General features: G+C 44.6%; 1 protein-coding gene across 1 annotated transcript in view; it reads left to right on the plus strand.

Annotated features, from left to right (window-relative positions):
• The window catches only part of EPHA5 (EPH receptor A5), a 409,399-nt gene that overhangs the window by 333,137 nt on the left and 54,184 nt on the right, over nt 1-22,078 (plus strand). The window contains exons 17-18 of the mRNA XM_084859796.1: nt 10,267-10,460; nt 15,498-15,653. Of these exons, the coding sequence (XP_084715922.1) occupies nt 10,267-10,460; nt 15,498-15,653 (350 nt within the window). The remainder of the gene's footprint in view (nt 1-10,266; nt 10,461-15,497; nt 15,654-22,078) is intronic.

The following is a 22,078-nucleotide window of genomic DNA, read 5'->3' on the forward strand; positions in this document are numbered from 1 at the left end:
GCCAGATGAACTGCATCCTAGAGTAATAAAGGAACTGGGAGAAGAACTCTCAGATATTATCTTTGAGAAATCATGGAGGATGGGTGAAGTTCCAGATGACTGTAGGAAGGCTAATGTTGTCCCTATCTTCAAAAAGGGCAAAAAGAAGGAACCTGGGAACTACAGAACAGTCTGTCTGACATCAGTCCCTGGGAAAATTCTGGAGCAGATGATAAAGCAATCTATCTGTAAGCACCTTGAAAACAATGCCGTGATTACTCGAAGCCAACATGGGTTTGTCAAGAATCTGATCTCATTTTTTGATCAAGTAACCTCCCTTATGGACTGTGGGAATGATGTGGACATAATATACCTTGACTTCAGCAAAGCTTTTGACAACGTGCCCCATGATATTCTGATGAGCAAACTAGCTCAAAGTGGGTTAGATGAAACAATGATCAGGAGGATCCACAGTTGGCTACAGAATCGGACTCAAAGAGTGCTTATCAGTGGGATCTTCTCAAACTGGGGAGAGGTAATGAGTGGGGTACCGCAGGGCTCAGTCCTGGGCCCAGTGCTCTTCTACATTTTCATTAATGACTAGGGATGGCAGAGAATTCCGCCACGGATCTCAGTGAGGCCGAATGCCAGTGCATTCGGCCCCCCGAAATCTGTGGTGGAACAGCCTGCCGCCACCCCGTGGGACGAGACTTACCTGAGGCAGATCTTCCGGGTGGCTCCGGCAGCGGCTGGTCTTCCAACCGGCCGCCACCATTTGCAGTTGTTTTTTTTACCCAGACGTTTTAGGCTACGTAAGTTTTTACGTAGCCTAAAACGTCTGGGTAAAAAAAAAAAAAGCGTACGCAAATGGCGGCGGTTACGGCCGCCGCCATTTGCATTCCTTATTTTGGGCTGTCTTAGTCTACGTAAATATTTACTTAGATTAAGATGGCAAAAATAAGGAACGCAAATGGCGGCGGCCGTAGCCGCCGCCATTTGCGTACGCGGGTTTTTGGGTTTTTTCCCCCAGAGCCCTCCGCAGCCGGAAATCCAGCTGTGGACGGCTCTGGCCTGGCTGGGCCTGGCCAGCTGCTCCACGGAGCTGCCGCGGAGCACAGCCAGCCACGGAGGATTCCGGGGGGGAGGAACTGAGCGCCTCCCCCCCGGCGAGGATTCCGGGGGGAGGGACGGAACGCCTCCCTCCCCACTATCAACATAATCCGTGAAAGGTAAGTGACTTTCATACATCCCTATTAATGACTTGGATGAGGAGGTGCAGGGAATGCTGATCATATTTGCAGATGACACAAAATTGGGCAGGTTAGCTAATACTTTGGAAGGCAGAAACAAAATTCAAAGTGATCTTGATAGACTGGAGCGCTGGGCAGAAAACAACAGAATGACATTTAATAGGGATACATGCCAAGTTCTGCACCTAGGAAAAAGAAACCAAGTGCACAGTTACAAGATGGGGGATACGTGTCTCAACAACGCTGCAAGCGAGAAGGACCTTGGAATTGTGGTAGATCACAAGCTGAATATGAGCCAACCAGGTGATGTGGCTGCAAAAAAGGCAAATGCTATTTTGGGCTGCATTAATAGAAGCATAGTTTCCAAATCCCTGGAAGTACTAGTTCCCCTCTACTCAGAACTGGTTAGGACTCATCTGGAGTACTGTGTCCAGTTCTGGGCACCACACTTTAAGAAGGATGCAGACAAGCTGGAGAGGGTTCAGAGGAGGGCAGCCAAGATGATCAGGGGACTGGAAACAAAGTCCTATAAGGAGAGACTGAAAGAACTGGGCATGTTTAGCCTTGAGAAGAGAAGACTGAGGGGAGATAGGAGAGTGCTCTTCAAGTACTTGAAAGGTAGGGATGTCAGAGAATTCCGCAACGGATCTCGGTGAGGTCGAACGCCAGTGCATTCAGCCCCCCGAAATCCATGGCGGAACGAAGTCCCTGTCCCCCCAACCCACAAAAGGCATGCGAAACAGAGCACATACCTGCTGCCATCCGCGCTGACTTGCGAATGGCGGCCGCCGTGCGGCCGCCATTCGCTTCTTCATCATAGCCGTGATAGGCTACGTAAATACTTATGTAGCCTATCACGGCTAACGCAGGGACGCCTTTTGCGTCCCTGCAGAGGCTGTGATTGGCTACATAAATATTTACGTAGCCTATCGCGGCAAGCCCCCCCCCAAAACAACAGCGTATGGAAATGGCGGTGGCTACGGGGGCCGCCATTTGCGTTCCCTATTTTTAGCCATTTTAGCCTACGTAAATATTTACGTAGGCTATTACGGCGAAAACAAGGAGAATGCAAATAGCGTAGTGGGTGCTATTTGCGTTCCGTTTTTTTCGCCGTAATAGCCTACGGAAATATTTACGTAGGTTAAAACGGGGGGGGCGGAGGAACGCAAATGGCGCCCACTACGCTATTTGCATTCCCCTTCTTTTTCGCCGTAATAGCCTACGTAAATACTTACGTAGCCTATCACGACAGCTTCGCAGGACGCAAATGGCGGCCGCTGTGGCGGCTGCCATTTGCGTCCACAGCAGCCCGTCCGCAGCCGGAACTCCGGTTGCGGACGGCCCTGGCTGGCGGCTCTGTGGAGCCACCGCGGAGTGGAGCCAGCCCAGGAAGGATTCCGGAGGGAGGGACAGAGGGCCTCCCCCCCACCGCAAATCCAAGCTCCGCAAAGGTAAGTGACTTTCATACATCCCTATTGAAAGGTTGTCACAGAGAGGAAGGCCAGGATCTCTTCTCCATCATCCCAGAGTGCAGGACACGGAATAATGGGCTCAAGTTACAGGAAGCCCGATTCCAGCTGAACATCAGGAAAAACTTCTTGACAGTTAGAGCAATACGACAATGGAACCAGTGACCTAGGGAGGTGGTGGGCTCTCCCACACTGGACACATTCAAGATGAGGCTGGACAACCAGTTGTCAGCGATGCTCTGACTTAGATTCCTGCATTGAGCAGGGGGTTGGACTCGATGGTCTTGTAGGCCCCTTCCAACCCTACTATTCTATGACTCTGTGATTCTGCCCTGTTCTGATCTGGCCCATGGGCCACCAAGCAAGGCCTGAAGGAGACTGATCTGGAGCATCAATTTGGCAGGTATTACCAAGCAGCCTGGCCTTAGCAGTTCAGGGCTTCGGACGGCTCTCGGCCCAAGCAAGAGCTCGCGTCAGTTAGCTGGCATCCTTGGGTAACTGCCAGGGCCCACTGCTGATGCCTGCCTTAAGCCCCCCTGTTTAAAAATAATAATAAAACTTCCCAGCACTCTAAGCAGTGATCACTGGCTATGTCTGTCTGCCATTTTAAATTTCCTACAGTGCCCTGGAGCAATGCTATGTTGAGGTCTTGGTGGAGAATTAGACTGGTGACTAGACCCAGCTACCCAGTTCTACTTGGAGTGATGTTGTTGCCACTGCCAAATAAGCCCTGATGGGCAACGGGGCTTACCGCAGGTCACCTTGCCCGGGGACTTCTCATACCTGGAAGTGGCCCTGGTCCAAGCTTTTGGGGAAGATGCATGTTTCTTCAGACGAGCAGGGATGTAAAGGAATAGAACCTGACATACTCACCCCTGCCTTAGGTAGTAGGTGAGGAGGTAGAGCATGGGTGCAAAATGTGCAGCCCACCATAGGGATGGCAGAGAATTCCGCCACGGACGCCAATGAGGCCGGATTCTTTAGTGGAACGGACAACTCCCCTCCGCCAGCCTGCAAATTCTCCCTGGACAGACCCTACCTGCTGCCGGCTGGTCCGGTCTGTCCACCGCCGTCCGCTGCCCCGGTCTGCGGCCGCAAATGGCGTCTGGCATAGCAGACGCCATTTGTGTCCCTGCTTTAGCCGTGATAGGTTACATAAATATAGGTTACATAAAGTAGCCTATCATGGCAAAGAGCAGGGACACAAATGGCATCTGCTATGCCGGACACCATTTGCGGCCGCAGACCAGCAGCAGATGGAAGTCTGGCTGCAGACGGGCCCGGCCGGCGGCTCCGCGGACTCCGCAGACGGATCGCCTCCCCCCCCACCGCAGACGCCCCCTACCAGAATGGTGAGTGGGGTTCGTACACCCCTAGCCCACCATGCCGTTTCTGGCAACCCATCAGACCCCCCACCACCACCCCATACCTGCTGCCAAAATATTGTGGCTGCACTGCTTGGAGTTTCCCTTGCTAGCACTAGCAAGTGAACCTCTTCCTTATCTCCAGTCTGCTGAGAGACCTCTCAGCAAAGATCAGTGGTGAGGAAGGAATTCCCTTGGCAGCAGTAGCAAGGGAAACTCCAGGCAGATAATGGTGTGTGGGTCATATGCGGGGGCATGTGTACCCCCACACACACACCTCCTGATAAAGCCCTCAGGGCCATAAAGGTTGTGCACCCCGACGTAGAGCTTTTTATTCGGGTCCCTCATAGGGAGACTGAACCCTTTGCCTTGGGAGCAAAGCTGGGCTTTGGGCTCTCTTCCTCTGGATGGCCTCCGGGAGCAATTTTACGCAGACTGGACCTGCATCTGTGGAGTCCCTGAGATAGGTTTCTGCTGATCCGCATCTACAGAGAGCTGCTTTGCCAACATTTAGCTGTCCAAGACGGCTCAGTTCTGAGATGACTCCATGCGGCGCATGGCTCTGGTTTGGGTAGACATTTTAAATCATATCCCCACTTTGAGAGGATATGTGTGTACCAGGCATGTGGTATCAGCAAAGCAGGAAGGCAGCTATATCTCTGAAAATCCAAGGGATGATTTCACATATCCCCAACTACTAGCCCAGCAAAGCAGCAGCTGTGTTGCCAAAACCTGGGGAAATACTCCCACTTTCTCTGTTCCGTCTCTTTTGTAGCCAGCCCTTTCATTTCAGCAGCACAAACACACTTTGCAATAAAGTGAAACAACAAAGGCAGGACAGGTTCCCTTGGCAGAAACATTGTCATCCCTTGAATAGGGCTTAATTCAGTGTCCATCAGCATTATTTTTAAGGATGAAGGGCTGTCATGGGATGAATGCGGTTTTATTACTCAATTCAGAAACACTGACAGACTCACACGGCTTAATCCTTCAGGGCCAGGCATCGTGCTAACCAGCGCCATTCCTCTGGGAAAGGAGAGGAGGCTGTGTGGTCTATTTGATAGGCTGTGTGGTCTATTTGATAGGGTTTGAGCAGGCTGGATTCACATTTGACTTCAACCCATGAATGAGCCTTAGGGGAGCATACACACTCTCTCTCAATGTGGATTACTTACTCTTTTAAACATGCTTCAGTCCCCCTTTTGTGTTCCCAGTCAGGGGGATTAAATGCAGATAACACCATGGATCCCCACCACAACTCTTTCAATTCATGCTAACAAATGGGATGGCAATTTTAATGCACATTAGTAATTGTCAGCAGAGGTCCAGGTTCGCTAGTTATTCTGAATTAATTACAGAAGAGTGAAAGGGTGTGATCTTCAGGGGTGCCATTTCAGATGAAACTATTTCTCACACATCTCAGGTTATTTATAGGTATAATTTTAAGTACAATAAATGCTCTTAACATATATTGCAGATTTTTTTTTTGAAATCACATTTGAATATATCCTAGAGCAAGTACTTTGACACTTGCTATTAATCTCAACACCCGCTTTTTCCAGAAAGCCTTTGGAACAACCAGTATGCTATTGTATCTAAGACAAAGTATGTGCAATTGCAATAATTGGATATTCTTTAGACTGGGGTCAGACGTGTTCTTTGTAAAGAACCATGTACATAGATGGTGTTATATCAAGTTCATCCTCATGCCTCCCACAACACAGTCTCTTCTACGCTTCTTCCCCAACTGCCCCACACCACCCCCTGGTGATCTTCTGTGTGTGGCTGTAGATCACTTCCCTTCCATGTGCTGATCCTTTGTTTCCTTGTCTCTTCCTGCATGTATCTCCATATTTATTTACTTTGATTTACACTCTGCTTTACCTAAAATTCTAAATGCAGCTTACATTTTGAAAGTATCTTCTGGTGCACTGAAATGCTGCCCCTATCCCTCCCTCGTCCTCAGACCTTAATGTACACTTCTTAAAAATTATGGGAATACATATAAAAATCACATTAGGCAGCCTGAAACAAATGCCTTCTTCTCTTTTATACCATGTGAATATTCCCAATTTAAAAGTTCATTCTTGCCAAATTCCTCACTCACCCAGAATAAAGGTTGATGTTATTGTTCTTGACTTTCTTCCATTCATTCGTTCGTTTCTATTCCAGCTAATACCCGAAGCTCTCTGGGCGGCTCACAGCAATTAAAACCATAAAATACAGCATGATAAAATACAATATAAAAGTTTAAAACTACAGGGTAAAATAAAAATAAGAACCAAGACAAAACCTAGCAGCAGTGCAAAGATTTAAAATACAGTAACAGATTTTAAACTACAGAAACTAAAGGACTAAAATGCCTGGGAAAATAAGAAGGTCTTTACCTGGTACCAAAATGAGCACGATGTAGACTTTGGCCATTTCTACATGAGGCATTTATTATGCGCTTGTGATTGGTCACCCATGGAAGCTTGTGGAACCTGTACATGATGTTGTCATCCTCTAGGCCACCTCCCACTCTTTGCAGCCTTTATCATGGGTTTTTCCATAAAGACGAAAGTCCAGCATTTTCCCTCCTTCCATTGTGAACCGCTGTAAATCTATGGTATACAGATGAAATCGTTAGGGATGGCGGAGAATTTCTCCCCGAATCTTCGGGGGGCCGAGCGCCAACGCATTCGGCCCCCCGAAATCGGCGGTGAAATTCTCCGCCACCCCCCCCCCCGGGATGGGACTTACTGTAGCCGAATGTCCCTCCCGGCGGCGGGTCCCGGCAGTGGTTCGGCGGGCTTTCGGCAGGGCCGGGGGCGGCAGCCGGTCTTTTGACTGGCTGCCGCCGCCGCCATTACAGCTGAAGTAAAAAAAAAACCACAACCCCGTGATAGGCTACGTAACGATCAACGTAGCCTATCACGGCTAGATCTCCAAAGTCAGCCATGATAGGCTACGTTAATCGTTACGTAGCCTATCACAGGTGACCTTGAAAAAAAAAAAAAGTGGTTACGCAAATGGCGGCCCCCATGGGGCGCCGCCATTTGCGTTCCTTATTTGGTCCCTGTAGTCTACGTAAAGATTTGCGTACGCGCTTTTTTTTTTTCCCAAAGTCACCCGTGATAGGATATGTAACAATTAACGTAGCCTATTACGGCTGACTTTGCAAATCTAGCCGTGATAGGCTGCGTAAATCGTTACGTAGACTATCACGGGGGTTTTTTTGTTTTTTGTTTTACTTTCGTAGTTCGCGGCCGGGGAGACGGGGCACGTCTCCCCGGCCTGAATTTCGGGTGGGTGAGGAGGGGCGCCTCCCCCCCCGGCCTGAATTTCGGGGGGAGAAGCGAAGCGCCTCCCCCCCACCACAAAGCAAAGCTGCGAAAAGGTAAGTGACTTTTGTACATCCCTAGAAATGGTGCTTTATCACAGCAATACCACAGCACCATCTAGGGGCTTTATAATGAAACATATAGAGCTTGCCCAGAAAGAAAATAAAAGGAAAAAAAAACACAATGAAAGGAGCCAATTGTAATTCCGCAAGGAATCCGGAAGCAGAAGCCCTGGTAAAGCTGCAGGATTTTAGCTTCATGTAGAGCAGCCCAAATGGCAGGATATACATTGTTAATAAGTAATAATTAAATACTATAATATAATAAGAAATAATAATTACATTCATTTAATAAAGCTCTCAAAACAGTTGCATTTGTCTAGTTCACTGAGCTAGTAAACCTGTATCTGGGCTGTACCACTTCAGACTCACAAAATGGAATGCTCCTCTGTTCAGTGAATATATTCAAGAACGTTGAAAATCACTGTCAAGGAGAGGAGCACACTGGGATAGCAGCATTGTTCCAGACATACTAATCTTCTATATGCACATTTTTTAAAAAACAATAAGCGCTGAATCCCGTTGAGGTCTGTCTGTGCTCTGAAGCCGTATAGCCAACACAGATTTAGTACTTCAGTGAGAACTAGCCCATATTCTTAGCAGTCTTTACAGCACCCACACTAGACAGGTGAGCATTATTACAGATTGGGTTTGGCATCTTCTGCTCCCTGTCAGGTAAAGTCATGGTTGGGAGAAATAAATATGTACCACAAGTTTTCTGGCTCACAGATCAGTCTCTTAACCATTATGCGATACCATCTCTAATAGCCTTCCTGCATTTCCCTAAGAACCTTAGGAATGGATTCAGACTTAGTCATATTTAGAGTAGACCCATTGTAACCAATGGGATTGTTAGTCATACGCGTAATATGACTAAGTCTGAATCTAGCCCTTAGCTTTTATTGAAGTGAAATTCCAGCAATTACAGGTGCTAAGTTAGTCTTGAAAGTGTGTGGTAATGCCTGGTGAATTTTTGGATTCTAGTGAGGAGCTCAGTAAAATTTCTAGTGATCAAGGAGCAGGACATCATTCGTTACATCTCATCTCTCCATGAATAGTTAGAAGCAACTACTAGTACTATTCTAATAGCAGAATAATATATTTAGTTTGTTTAATTTCTGCAGTTCCCTGAAATCAGCTTTCATTGGTGCAGGACTCTCTCTCTCTCTCTCTCCCTCCCTCCCTCCCCCCTCCCTTTTTCTTTCTTTCATGTGCCCGCCCGCCTGCCCGCCCTCCCTCCCTTCCATGTGAGCTTCCTTCCTTCCGTGTGTTCGTTCTTTCTTTCTTTCTTTCTTTCTTTATTTCGTTCTTTCTTTCTTTCTTTCACATGTGCTTTCTTTTGCTGTCTCCCTCTTTTTTGGTAGCACAGGATACACACTTACCATCCCATGGCTTAGCCAGCCTTACTGTCACATAAATTTTCTCCCTGAAACTTAACATCCTTCCTTCACAACAACACTGACCTCTAAAGGGTCACCAGATGGCAGCCATTTTCCTTTCAGCATCCAGTTCCAGGTGGAGACTATAGGAACTGTTGAGGGCCAGGTGGAAAGAGCCAGCTTGAGAGCTGGTGAGTCTCTGCTGTGGTTACAAGAGGAACTTAGGAGTGGTCCTTCTGGATTAGCCCAAGCTCCCTCTAGTTTATCCTTCTCTTCCCACCATGGCCAATCAGGTGTCTCATCAGGGCTTGGAGGCAACAGTTTCCCTTCCTGTTTGCCCCCAGGATCTAGCAATCAGAGGTATATGACCTCTGTGCATGAGCCCTCATGTAGCTTTCTCTTCCCTGAATTTGTCATCTTCATGTGGAAAACAGCACAACTGGAAAGGATAAAGACAGTCTCCCCCAACCTGGTGCCCCCCAGGTGTGTTGGACTACATCTCCCAGCTATGCTGGCCGGATTCTGGGTGTTATAGTCCAACTGAGCTGGAGGGCACCAGGTGCAGGGGAGTCTGGGTTAAAATAACAAACATCTGCCATCACTGCCGTCCTAATCTGATTCCCTCCCACAATCACGTGTGTGTGTGTGTGTGTGTGTCTAAGTGGAAGATCTGCTCCTGGATCTCCCAATGACATGTATAGTTGTGCCCCTACAGAAGGGGGCAACACTTCATTCTTGATGGGGTCATAGTTCTGCTGTCTAGGGAAAAGACTACAGCCGTACACCATGATTAAATGTCAAAAGACACGTAAAAGTGATTGTGAAGTCCAATCCTACTCACCAATAAGTAGCTGATTCTTTTTTTATCCATCTCAGAAATCCATATCCTCTCTTGGCAAATAGCCAGAGGACACTGCTGTGCTCAGCAAGACCATCTGGATTGTATGGACCATATTATGACACGGCAACATTGGTGTCATTGTGTGGTCATCAGGGGAAGCTTGTTTAGTATTGGTTGTCCTAGTTATGGCCAAAGCAAATGCTGGCTGTGATCGTGTTGGCCTTTTTGCAGGGTTCTAGGGATGCCCTGATCCAAGGTCAGGAGTATAGGAAATTAAAAGTTCTGGTTATATTACATTTCACATGCATATCTCACCCTGCTTCCATGAAGCGCAGAATGGCATGCATGAAGTTAATCCATTTTATCTCATTGATTAATCATTAATGGCTGAAGAGCCTTCCCCCAAAAACCTACAATGATTTTCCAAGTATACAAGTTTTCAGACCTTCATTTGTATAGACAGCAGAGTTATCATTTGAATGTTTCATCCACAGAGATCAGTGTGTTGCTTTTTCAAAGACCTTGTCAGCTGTTTAAGCATGCTGGTGAAAATAATTTGAACTGAGGAAAGATGTTCTGAAATCTGCTTTGTCCTCCCTTAGGTGATTAAAGCTGTTGAAGAAGGGTATCGTTTGCCAAGTCCCATGGACTGTGCGGCAGCTCTGTATCAGCTTATGCTGGACTGCTGGCAGAAGGACCGGAACAGCAGGCCCAAGTTTGATGAAATTGTCTGCATGTTGGACAAGCTCATCCGGAATCCCAGCAGCCTGAAAACGTTGGTGAACGCATCAAGCAGGTACAAAATCCAAACCTGAATTCATGCTATGTCATCTTTCTGTCGTCCTTGCCAGGGTTATCTAATCTGATGAAATATCACAGCTTTTTATCATTGCCCAAATAACTTCTCGAAATGGACTTTTCTTCTGACTTGGACATAGATGAAAGACAAATCATCAACCCTAGTTATGTTGTAATTCCAACTCTAGTTTTAAAGAAATAAACTAAAGGTGGCTGCCAGTAAGAAATTATTTGTTCAGATTTCCATAGAAGGCGTCTTTTCAGATTTCAGTGAGCTTAAAACTTTTCAGTAGCGAGGGGCAGGATTCACAGCAAGGGTCAAAGTCATGGCTATAATTATTTTTAAATGAAAAAGGTGGTAGATCACTTATGAAATCACGCTAAATCGTGGTTAAGGACTCTTAGCTATGGTTTCAGTTAACAAATCATGATTTAGGATTGGGCAGCTAACCAGAATCAGAAATCATGGTTTGTGTTAACCATGGTTTGTTGTGATGTCTAAAGTGATGGACCATAGTTATGACCATTGTTCTGGGTAATATACAGTGTTAGTCCAATGTAAAGTAGACTCATCAAAATGAATGGGACTAAAGTTAGTCATGGGTCTACTCTATTTCAGTGGGTCTACTCTAAGTAGGACCAACATTGGATACTACTCCCTACCTCCAGAGGCTGTTGCATCGAGAGATAGGAGTGTCCTTCCAGACATATGAAAGTGAGTGCTTAGAGAGGATGGAAAACAACAAAAAACAAGCAGCTCCAAACATGGCTTGCTTATGCCATCTGAAAGCTCAAACCATGATTTGGGTTCTGGATAATGCTTTGGCATGAGCTATAAATTCAGCTGTGTAGGGTGGTGTGTGTTTTTAAAGAGCATTTGTTGTGGTTACTTCTGAATACCTTATAATAACTAAAGCAATGTTTTCAACCTCAGTCATGCATGCACACCATTTTTTAAAGCAAAGTGATTTTTGCCTTTGCTTTGTATTAACACCTTTTTAACGATAATATTCACTTACTGCCAAGATAGCTTCAGAGGAATAATTATACCTTTGGTATGAAATGGAGAGTTGGGGACTGGGAGGAAATCAGCCTGCTCTGCAGTTCCTAAAACACCCCCCTAAAAGCTTGCTATAGCCATTTTTAATTACAGAGATATGAAGATTCTCACTAAGAGCGCTTGTGTATGAGTGTATGGGCACACACACGTGTGGAGGACCCGAGAGAGCCAAGGCTGGGGAAAGGCAGTGATCTGAAGAGGGCCAATATGGTGGGGACCAACTGCCCAGACACCATGCCAATGGCCCCAGAGCCCCAAACAGAGCAAATGGCAGCTCTGTTTATCAGGTGACAGAGCCATGCTCCATTGGCTTGTAAGAAATGGCAGTCATGATGGCAGAAGCAGGAAGAGGACATCCATTGGGAGCTGTCTTTTAGGGCCAGAGACAGCCTGGCTAGGGGGGATTCCCTTGGAGCTTAGCTGGCTACCTGGAAGCCGAGCCAGGGAGGAGGAGAAGGTGCTATTTAACCCCCTTCTCTCTGTGTGGGGCCTGGAATGGGAGGCGAGAGCCAAGAACTCTACACTCCTTACCAGATTAATTCTAATAATTCCTGCACCAATATGAAAGCCAGATTATGGAATGGCATCAGTTGGAATAGCTCTACTGAAATCTACCCTGGCAGTTGGGTTTTTCTCAAAGCAAGACATCTTGTAGGTTTCACTGAGCAGCAGGTGTGAGGAGAAATCACATGGTACAGAACTCTTTTTGTTTGGGGGCAGAGTGCATTATTCATTTTAAACTAGCCAGTGGCATCTGCCAGAAATGCCTACATGCTTATGTATAATCTCTGTCTTTTGCCCCATCTAGGCTGACATATTCAGTAAATTGGCATTTTTAAAAATGTATTTATTTTCCAAACAAAAACTTCATAAATATTTTTACAAGTATTAAATCATAAAAATAAAAAAGAAATGTATCCATTTGTCAGATGTAAAATGCAGTGTATACAACCTCCTAATATCCGTAATAGGGAATGTGGGTTAGCACTTTCTTGGACCAGTACATAATAAAAAGGTCCATTTTTCAACAAAAGAATCATATAACTGTCTGTCCTCCCTCCCTCTGATCAGGTTTGTAATTTTTACCATAGACAGTATATCTCATAGATTGATCAACCATTCATCCAAAGGTTGGGTTCGTGCTTTTTTCTAATTACAGGATATTGTTAACCAAACTTCTGATAGTAAATATTGAACCATTTTCACATTGTCAGCTAAGACCAGATCTTTAAGATTTCCAAACAATAATACTAATGGCTGATGCAGTAGTCTATAACCCATGATCAACTCCTATTATTTTTTGTCTGAACGTCTGAATTTTGGGACAGGACCAAAAGATATGAAATAGGTCGACATTCTGACTATTACATCTCCAGTAAAGATGGAGTTCTATAAATTTTTAATTAAAATGGTTTGCAGTTCTGTACATTTTTAATTTAAGTCTGGAGTCCAGTGAGTCTTCTCGGAGACTTTGAGGCCAAGGGAAACAGTGGTTTGATGCAAGCCTGTGTAGTCTGTGATCCATCAAGCCAAGTGCAGCCTAGAACTGTGAAGGCAAGAGGGGTTGTTAAGCACCTGGCAGGAGATACTACTGTTATACTCACCCCACGCCTTCGAGTGGAGAGACGTTCTAAGGCTATAGCATTTACCTGGGTTTGATTCCCTTTGGAAGGAGGTCACTGAGGGATTGTGGTGTTTTGCAATATTTGATTTTATTTGCAGATATACAGGTTAAGCATAAGTGGAGGTACAGCTTAACATGCTGACAAAAAGTAAACCACTGTTCTGCATCAGATAGCCAGAGAGAAAGAGAGAGATAGCTCCCCAAAAGGCATTCTCCAGTGCTTGCTCTCTCTGTGTCTCCTCCACAAACGATAGTCTGCCCCCCTTGGCCCTTTTTCTACTAACACTCTTTTGTCAAGCTGATGACTCTGGGCCAGGTTTTGCAAGTGGTATTGCAACCACAGACCTAGTTCGCACAACACAACAACCCACGGTGGGATGTCAGTCTTGTTTGTTTCAGAGTGGCTTGTGATGTGTGAACCCTGCACAATGGCTTCTGCATGGCTTGTCAGAAAAGGCTACAGACCCACCTGGCAAGAGTGGCAAAAAACCCGGTTGCTTCTTGCAATCTCACTAATCATATCCCCTCTCTATTACATCTTGATATGACAGTAGTCAATTTACTCCTCCGCTTCATCACACCCCTAGACAGTGACACCATTTTGTCCACCTTCAAGGAGATTGGCACAAATTTAACATTCTTTTTTCCCCACCTTTGTGAGATATGCGCATATTTAATGTAATTTTTCCACCTTTGGGGAGGTTTGCACAAATGTAACATTTTTTAACACCCAGGAAGATTTGCGCAAATTCACTAAAGCACAGTAACTACTGCTCTTATGCATAGTAGTTACTGCGAATAAGCACGGTGCTTACTGTGCTTTAGCAAATTTGTGCAAATCGCCCTGAACGTTTTAAAAAACCTAACAGTTAAAATTGCACAAATCTCCCTGAATATGAAAAAAATTACATTAAATATATGCAAATCTCCCTGAAAGTGAAAAAAAATCCGCAGAATAAATCTTACTCTGCTAATGAGCGCATTTGTGCTCATTAGTGGATTAGGCTGCTGAGGTTGTGCCACAAAGGCCCATGGGATACGGACCGGGAGTTGGTGGGAGGACTAAGCGGGAAACAAGCCATGGCAAGCCACAGAGCACCTGATCATCTAGGAGTAACGTGGGTTAGTGAGTGAACAACTAACCCACCAAGGCTTCTTTACATGGTGGCTTATTGTGATGTGCAAACCAGCCCACAGAGATAACTCTGTTCACCAAAATCTGAGAGGAAATCCATAATAATACATTGCTGGTGTGTTGCATTGAGCTTGATGGATCACGTGTTGTGCAGGCCTGCTTTAAAATAAACGCATCTAAAATTTTAAAATGAGTGGCTATGTGACAGAAGCTAAAATCTCTGTCCACATTGGCTTTGCCCCAGCCACCAAAGCCCAGCACAAATAAACAAGATTCTCAGACATGGCATTGGATCAAGGAGAAGAGAGCTCCTGGACCTTAAGACATAAGGGCATGCTGACAACATTTTGTGGGTTCATGTTGCACCAGTAAGTAGTATTGTGTGAAAGCCCCACCATCACCACCCCACCTGGGATTTGCAATCATTTGCCAGGACTGTTTACAAAACTGTATATGGCATTCATGGGCCGCTCCTGTCTTCTCTTACGGTTCCCCAAAGAAAACTGCAGATACCCATGATCCCAGCGGGAAATCACACTCCTGACCCTTCTCAGAATTGTCATTTCCAGCTCAGGGGTCAGCCATGCGGGGAAGCATCTCTGCTTCCCTAGTGAGCCACCGCTGCTCCCCCTCCCCCTAAGAGTGTTTTGACTTGTGAGTGGGGGGGCAGACTGACAGAGAGGGACATCACTCTCGCAAGGGTTGTGTCACTCTTTCCCTAACTCTAAATGGGCTTCATTTGCTTTTGGTGATGTCAGCAAGTCACCAAGCCTGAGCAGCTGCATAGTGGTATGAGAACTTCACATCCAGTATATGATCCCTGACTGGATGGAATCACTTGAGCATGAAAGAAGCAGAGCAGAATGGCTATAAAAATAGCAGTAGAAAGGAATCAGGGGCTGTGAATAGTAGCAAACAACCACAAAAAGGTAAGATTAAGGGCCAGGGGGGTGGGGGGAAGCAGCAGGCAGTGTTACCTCCTCCTGAAATCACTGTTTTTAAGCTGAAAAGTTGCCCCAGGTCAACTCCACATAAAATACTCTCTGCTGTTAATCAGTGCAGAAGCCAGACTTGGGTACTTCAAGATCAACTGGATAACTTATTACCTACCGCTTTTACTCCAGGCAAAACAATTTTATGCCTGAACTGTAATACCCAAATGAGTGATATAAAAAAAAAATGCTTGTCTTAACTTGAATCTTGGTTTCTTTTTTAGAGTTTCAAATTTATTAGGTGAACACAGCCCACTGGGAAATGGTGTCTACAGATCTGTAGGTGAATGGCTGGAAGCCATCAAAATGGGACGGTACACAGAGATTTTCATGGAAAATGGATACAGTTCCATGGACGCTGTGGCTCAGGTGACCTTGGAGTGAGTAGCTTTCCTGATCATTTTCATTGAAATAAGGGAGAAGCCTGTTGGTTGGAAGCCAGATAGAGAGTAAAGGTAGAGGACAATTGGAAGCATTTTAGTTTTTGGAACACTGTCATCTGATTCTAGGGTCGCCTCACCATTTATATCCTCTATACAGACCAATGAGAGAGTTGAACTTGTGGTGACCACCGTTGTTGACAGTACATCCATTCCTTTGCATTAATGAACTAGCACTTGAGTTTGAACATGGCAACAACATCCCAGTTTTTACAGGTGGTTTGACTTTTTCATGTAGCAAAGGAACTCTCACCCTGATTCCACCATGGTGTAGCTGTGAGAGTTTTGAAGAAGATACTCCTTTCTTGCATGCATCAGTCTTGACTTCACAATATATATATATATATATATATATATATATATATATATTCACTATATATATATATATATATATATATACACACACACACACACACACACACACACACATACAATATATATATTGTGTATATATGTGTGTGTGTGTGTGTGTGTATATATATATATATATATATATGAGATGGTGGAGTCTTTCATCCCCACTGCTATCCAGGCTAGAACCACAGCTTCTTGTAGGAGTGGAAACAATTCTGGAACAAATCCAGGAGCCAGTTCTTTCTGCAGTACAGAAATACAGGGAGGCCTCCATTCCAAGGAGGGGAAGATGGTTTTGCTTATCTCTCCCTGCCTTGGAGGCCTTGACACATTCAAGGCTGTCTTGTATTTAATCTTCCCCTCATGGGATCATTTCTCTGTAGAAGCAGAGAAACGATCCCATGGGGAAAGTTTCTGCAGAGAAGAGTTCCCATGACAGGAGAGAAGAAAATAAAAACAGAAACATATTCCCTGCCTGCCTTTGCGATTGTCATATGTAGGAGTATCTAACACAGCCAGGATGGTAAGACATTCCCTTGCACCTGGGATTTAGGTGGCTTGTGTGGAATGTCACAGCAGAGAAGCAATCCCATGAGGGGGGACTTTTCTTTTCAAAGAACTACCCTTGCCTGCATCTTAGACAGGGAGCTGTGGCATAGGGGTGCACAGAATTTATTTTTTAGAAAAAGCACTTTGAAATCGACACGGATTCCCCTCCAGCCCCTTTTTCTGTCCGCTGCCTAGAAAAAGCATCGTGTAATTTATCAAGCTCATCCCTTTCATCAGGCTTCTTAGGAGTCTTTTAAGTTTCAGAAAATCCTTGCCAATTTCCCCGGTGTTGGGCGGGCTTTTAAAAAAATGTCACGGTGCACTCTTGAGTTTATTTGCATGTGTGCCTCTTTAAACACAATCCTCTCTCCTCAGAGCTTCATGCAGCCAAGCGCCATCCTGGCCACACAAGGCACCCAGACAGTCTGAGATGCAGTTGGGCAGGGGGGCGGGGGGAGAGTTTTGTGCTTTGTTTGTTTAATTTCCTCCCATCAGAACACTTTTATGTATGTTAAAAAACAACAACAACCCTCTTTCAGACTGTTGAATGCAGGGAGCCTATCATAGCTCCCTGGTTGTGCTAAGACACTTCACCTTCCCTGCATCTGTATCAGATAAGGGAGAGGGGAATAATTGTAGAGTGAATTATGGAAGCCATTCCAGATTCAGTGATTGACTTCAACAGAGTGAATTAGTTCCTTTCTCCACCAAAAGTCAATGGAGCAGAATCAGACCCTGATTCCAAACAATCACGGGTGACCTTCTGTTTACAACTCATGAGCAGATTCCAATATTGTATAACAAATGTTGAGGCCTGTATTCCCTATTTTGAATTCTAGCACAGCAAATAAGGGCCCTTGATTAATGGTTATCCATGAACACTTACAGTTGTGTGCAAGATCTAATCAAAAATGAAGCAGTGGTCAAGAAAAACTGGATCTGTTTTGCTCATTATTTCTGTTTCTGAATTGTATTGCATTTGACTGGGGAATCTTCAGATCCTGCTCAGACCGCTGGAGCTAACCAGTGGTCAGTGTTGTCCATTCTCAAAATTACCATCTGGCATGGCATGGTAGGATTTCCACCTTCTTGTGCTCATAAGATAATGGCAGAATTTCAGTTAAGAAAAAAGTCTGTAGTTTGGTTTTAATGGCTAAAAGGGAAAATGCAAAAGATGTTGTGTATTCTAAATTCTTACATCATTTTTGTTTCTTTGGAGTAGCCTGATACTGTGTTTTCTGTGTTGTGGGTGGGCCACTCCACACAAGAGTTGGAAGAACTCTGCCATTCAAAGAAGGCAGTCATTTGGGTGTCATTTGGGTCAGGTGTGTCCTGTATTTTTGCATGTACTACTTTGCTCAGTGGAATCTAATCCTATGGAATGTACCAAGAACTCTAAAACTGGTATAGTAAATGCGTTTTGCATTTCTCTTAAGTAACATGTACATGTATTTGTGCCTGTACGTTACTTCAGCATTTACTAAGATTTTGACACTTGAAGCTATATTTCCCCTTGGGTGACACAAAAATAGGCGATTTTCAGAAATCATGCCCCAGAGGTGCTTTCAAAAATCTCATCTACCCAGTGTGTACAAACTAACACAAACACAATATAACCAAATCCAACTAATTAATATCTAATGAGATTTGGGGGGGGGGGGTTGAAGTAAATCTACAGTTGCCGAAGCTTAATTCCCCTTGGAATGTATCTGTCTCAAGAATGAATTAAACTTGTGAAGCAGGATCCTCTCTGGTTTCAGTGAAGTTTTAATCTCATATCGTAAATGCTTTACTTAGAATTTAGTCCAACTGGTTTCAGGTTCCATGCGATATATTTTGAATGTGGTTGTAAAGATCTCATTCTGGTGGAATTTCCTGGGGGATCGCTGTCACATTAACATGCAGAAAACGCAACAAGTCCCACAGAGACTAAAGGTGCGCTTAACCTGCAGACACAACAGGTTTAATAGTCATCTTCTCTCCCCAGAGAACCCCAGGACCTGTTGTTCTCTGTGTGATCTTTAGCAGGGTGTTTTTAACACACCAACCAAACTACAATTCCCAGGTTTCTTTTGGTGGAAACCCCAATATGATACATTTACAGTATAGATAGGCCCTAAGAGGAATTATATTATGGTTTGAGCAAATGTTAGCCATGCCAGGGAACACGTACCCTTAACTCTGAAAATGAGGAGCTTCCCTGGCCTGCTTAATATCAGCCAAAATTACATTGGGGCCATTGAATGAAAGTGGCTAACCACACCTGTGTGGTACTGGTTCCCAGCAGCAACTCTGCTACCAAGATAATATCTGAACTAGTAGCAGAATGAAGACTCCAGTGTCTTTTTTTCCTCACCATACTTTTGTCACCAGCTTTTGTGTGTGTGTTTTTTTCCATCATGAGTTCTTAACCATCAGATCCTCATACCACAGAATTTCCTGAGAACTGGCTTTTCCTTCATCCCCCCCCCTCCCCGCTCCTCTTTTGCCTTCTGCCCTAACCATATAGCAACATATATATTGTGAGAATACTATTCAAGAATGGAATATTCAGAACACATATTCTTCCTTTCTATCTGAAACAAAGGACCATGGAGCACTATTCTGTCCATGGAGTCATAAGAGCTGAGGAGGCATGTCATGAACCAGGCCAGATTTCAGCGCACCTCTGAGGGCTCTGACATCCACACAGAATGAGCTAGAATGCTAGAGGGTACTACTTTAGACTGCAGATAGAGGATCACCTTTTTTTAACCTTCCCCCAAACCTGCAGGTAGAAAATTAGCACATTGCAGAGAAAGGTTGTCCAGCCTGCTTGCTACATCCCAATTCCCTCTGACCTCAGTATTTACAATCCTCACCCAAAAGCATGAGTATATGGAACTGCCAATTTGAGGTGAACACTCCATGCATCTGATGAAGTGGACCATGTCCATGAAAACTTATGCTGGAATACATTTCTTAGTCTTTAAGGTGCCACAAGACTGTTAGTCGTTTCTGATCTAGCCGTGTACTTGCAAGGTGATAAAAAATGCTGCCATCACCACTGCCCTCCACCACCTGCACTCTGAAATGGTATAGTCTGCTCTACCACCTCATTCTGTTGCATGTGTAAACCAGGCCTCAGTCTGTGTTGGGCGTGGCCATCCTCTTGGAAGCCAGAGAAGCTCAAAAGAGCCAAAGCTGAACAAGGATATAATCATGTTCTTGTGCCATTCATGCTGGTGGGACTTACACAAAGAACTTTCTGGTAGATTTTGTCCAAAGCTTCTGACAGTTCCTGAAAGATTTGAAAGCCTCTCCTCACCCCACATCTAACCCAGTTCCTATACTGAGTTGATTGGGGGTCTGTTCATTTCAGGAGAAATTTTTACCTAGGCAGATTTAGCTGCCTTTCAGGCTATGTGGCATTTTGTTGTTGTTGTTGTTGTTAACATGAAAAAATTCAGAAAACCAGTTTGTGTACATTGCATGCATACAGAGAAACAAGAAGTGTGGTTGTTGTTTCTTCTTCTGCCACATCTGCTGTTGGTAATGCATTAAGTGGAACTTCAGCATCTCATTATCTGTGAGATCTGTAAATCTCAGATGACCTCTAAGGATCTTAGACTCCATTTACACTATACATGTTATATTCAGGAATAAAAAGTCCCTGAATAAAATGTACTCAGAGCAACATTAGTCATGAATAGTGCGTGTGTTTCACATGGGTAGTCTTTCCCGCATTAAACTTAGAAGTGGCCATAGGTAAGGGATTGGGCCTCCACTTTAATCTTAATTGCACTCGACCCTAACCATTTGTGCTATTAATGCGCTGCCATGGTAATGGCAATATTTTACCATTTGAGCTTAGCTTTTGGGGGAGTCGATTTATTAATCTGAATACTGTTGATTTTTTTGCACGTATAAAAGTACCAACATTAAAATACACCTGGGATAAAAAGTAGTCAAAATCCAGTCAACAGAATTTTTAAAGAAGTCATAGAATCATAAATTGTAGGGTTGGAAGGGGCATATAAGGCCATTGAGTCCAACCCCTGCTCAGTGCAGGTATCAAGTGTATCCATGATGCTTCCCACCATCATCCTGCATCTTTTGTGGAATTTTTGAGGGGGTCTAGATTATGTTGTCTTCAGTCGTAGCTTTCCCGTGTTCTCCCATTGCTGCTTCCATCTTTTTCCTTGCCACAGAAAATCTGTTAAGGAAAAAAAAAAAAGATGGACTTACTGCAAAATGCGTTATCATTGTTAGTGGTAGGAGCCCTCCATCTGGAAGCACCGCAGGACATCACTACCAAGAGTAAATCTGGACAAACATAATAATCTAACATAATAATTCATTGACTTCAGTCATCTGTTCCACAAGTATAGTAAACTAACTCCCTTTACCTACTTAACTTCAAAGGAGTACCTCTACCCTCCAAGCTTTTCCATGTGGCTTATCTCCATCAGTATCTTTATTTGTTCTTTTTCTCCCTCAGAAGTCATAACATGTTGCCCTTTAAAAAATCGTCAGCTGGAAGGGGAACCTCCACCTATAATTTTTGTATCTGAATTTTTAAAAGCATGATCCAGCTTTTATTATGGGCAACATTCCCAAGGCCCACTTCAGACATTAAAGCAGAAGCAAAACAGACAAATCACCCACCAATCATGCATCTTCTTTGTCCCAGTTTGTCCCTACTGTATAAACTGGCTATGGGTTTCATGCAGTTGTAGATCTTTACATGTGAAAGGTGGAATTTCTAGACAACTTGTTTGAGTTTTGCTATGAAGTTGCATTCTTGTTGGAGTTGATTGTTTGCTCTTGACAAAAAATTGCAACGGACTGATAAATTAAACTCCTGTATTGTTGTACCTATTCTATATACCTAAAAACATATGGTTTCACACATGTGCACAGACAAAATACGAAGACTGCTGCAAATTTTTGTTTCATTTGACTTAGCTGGCTGAGGCCAGATGATGATGCTGTGTCCAAGTAGAAAAGAGCAGGGAATTGTGGCTCTCCTGGAAAAATGTCACATCTTCATAAAAGTCTTGGCCTCCCTCAGAATTCCTCAGACATTTGATAAAAGGAGAATGCCCTCCCAAATTTTGTTTCGGGGTGACATTTGGTGGCAGCTTCAGGAAAACAGTTGCACAGTTAAGAACATTGGTCCAGAGCCTCCGGTGATATAAATCGCTTTCACCTTCAAAGCCCTCACAATTTGTATCAGTTGAAAGCCTGAGAACATGGTTGGTGGGGAAAGGAGAAGCACCTCATATATTTATGTGTCTCTACACCAGGAGTGTATTAGCTCAGGCCCGAGGGCCTGGCCCAGCCCACATGGGGTACCCAATTCAGCTGCCCAGGGTTTCCCAGATGGCCACGCCCCCTTCTCCTGGCCCCAACCCCACCCATTTTTTGGTGGTCTCCTGGCTTTTGCATGGTTTGTTCCCCATTCTAAAAGTTTCAAATGC

Source organism: Heloderma suspectum, chromosome 5 (genome assembly GCF_057233095.1).
Source record: "Heloderma suspectum isolate Gila_16-S chromosome 5, 16-S_ref, whole genome shotgun sequence".
Lineage (NCBI taxonomy): Eukaryota > Metazoa > Chordata > Lepidosauria > Squamata > Helodermatidae > Heloderma > Heloderma suspectum.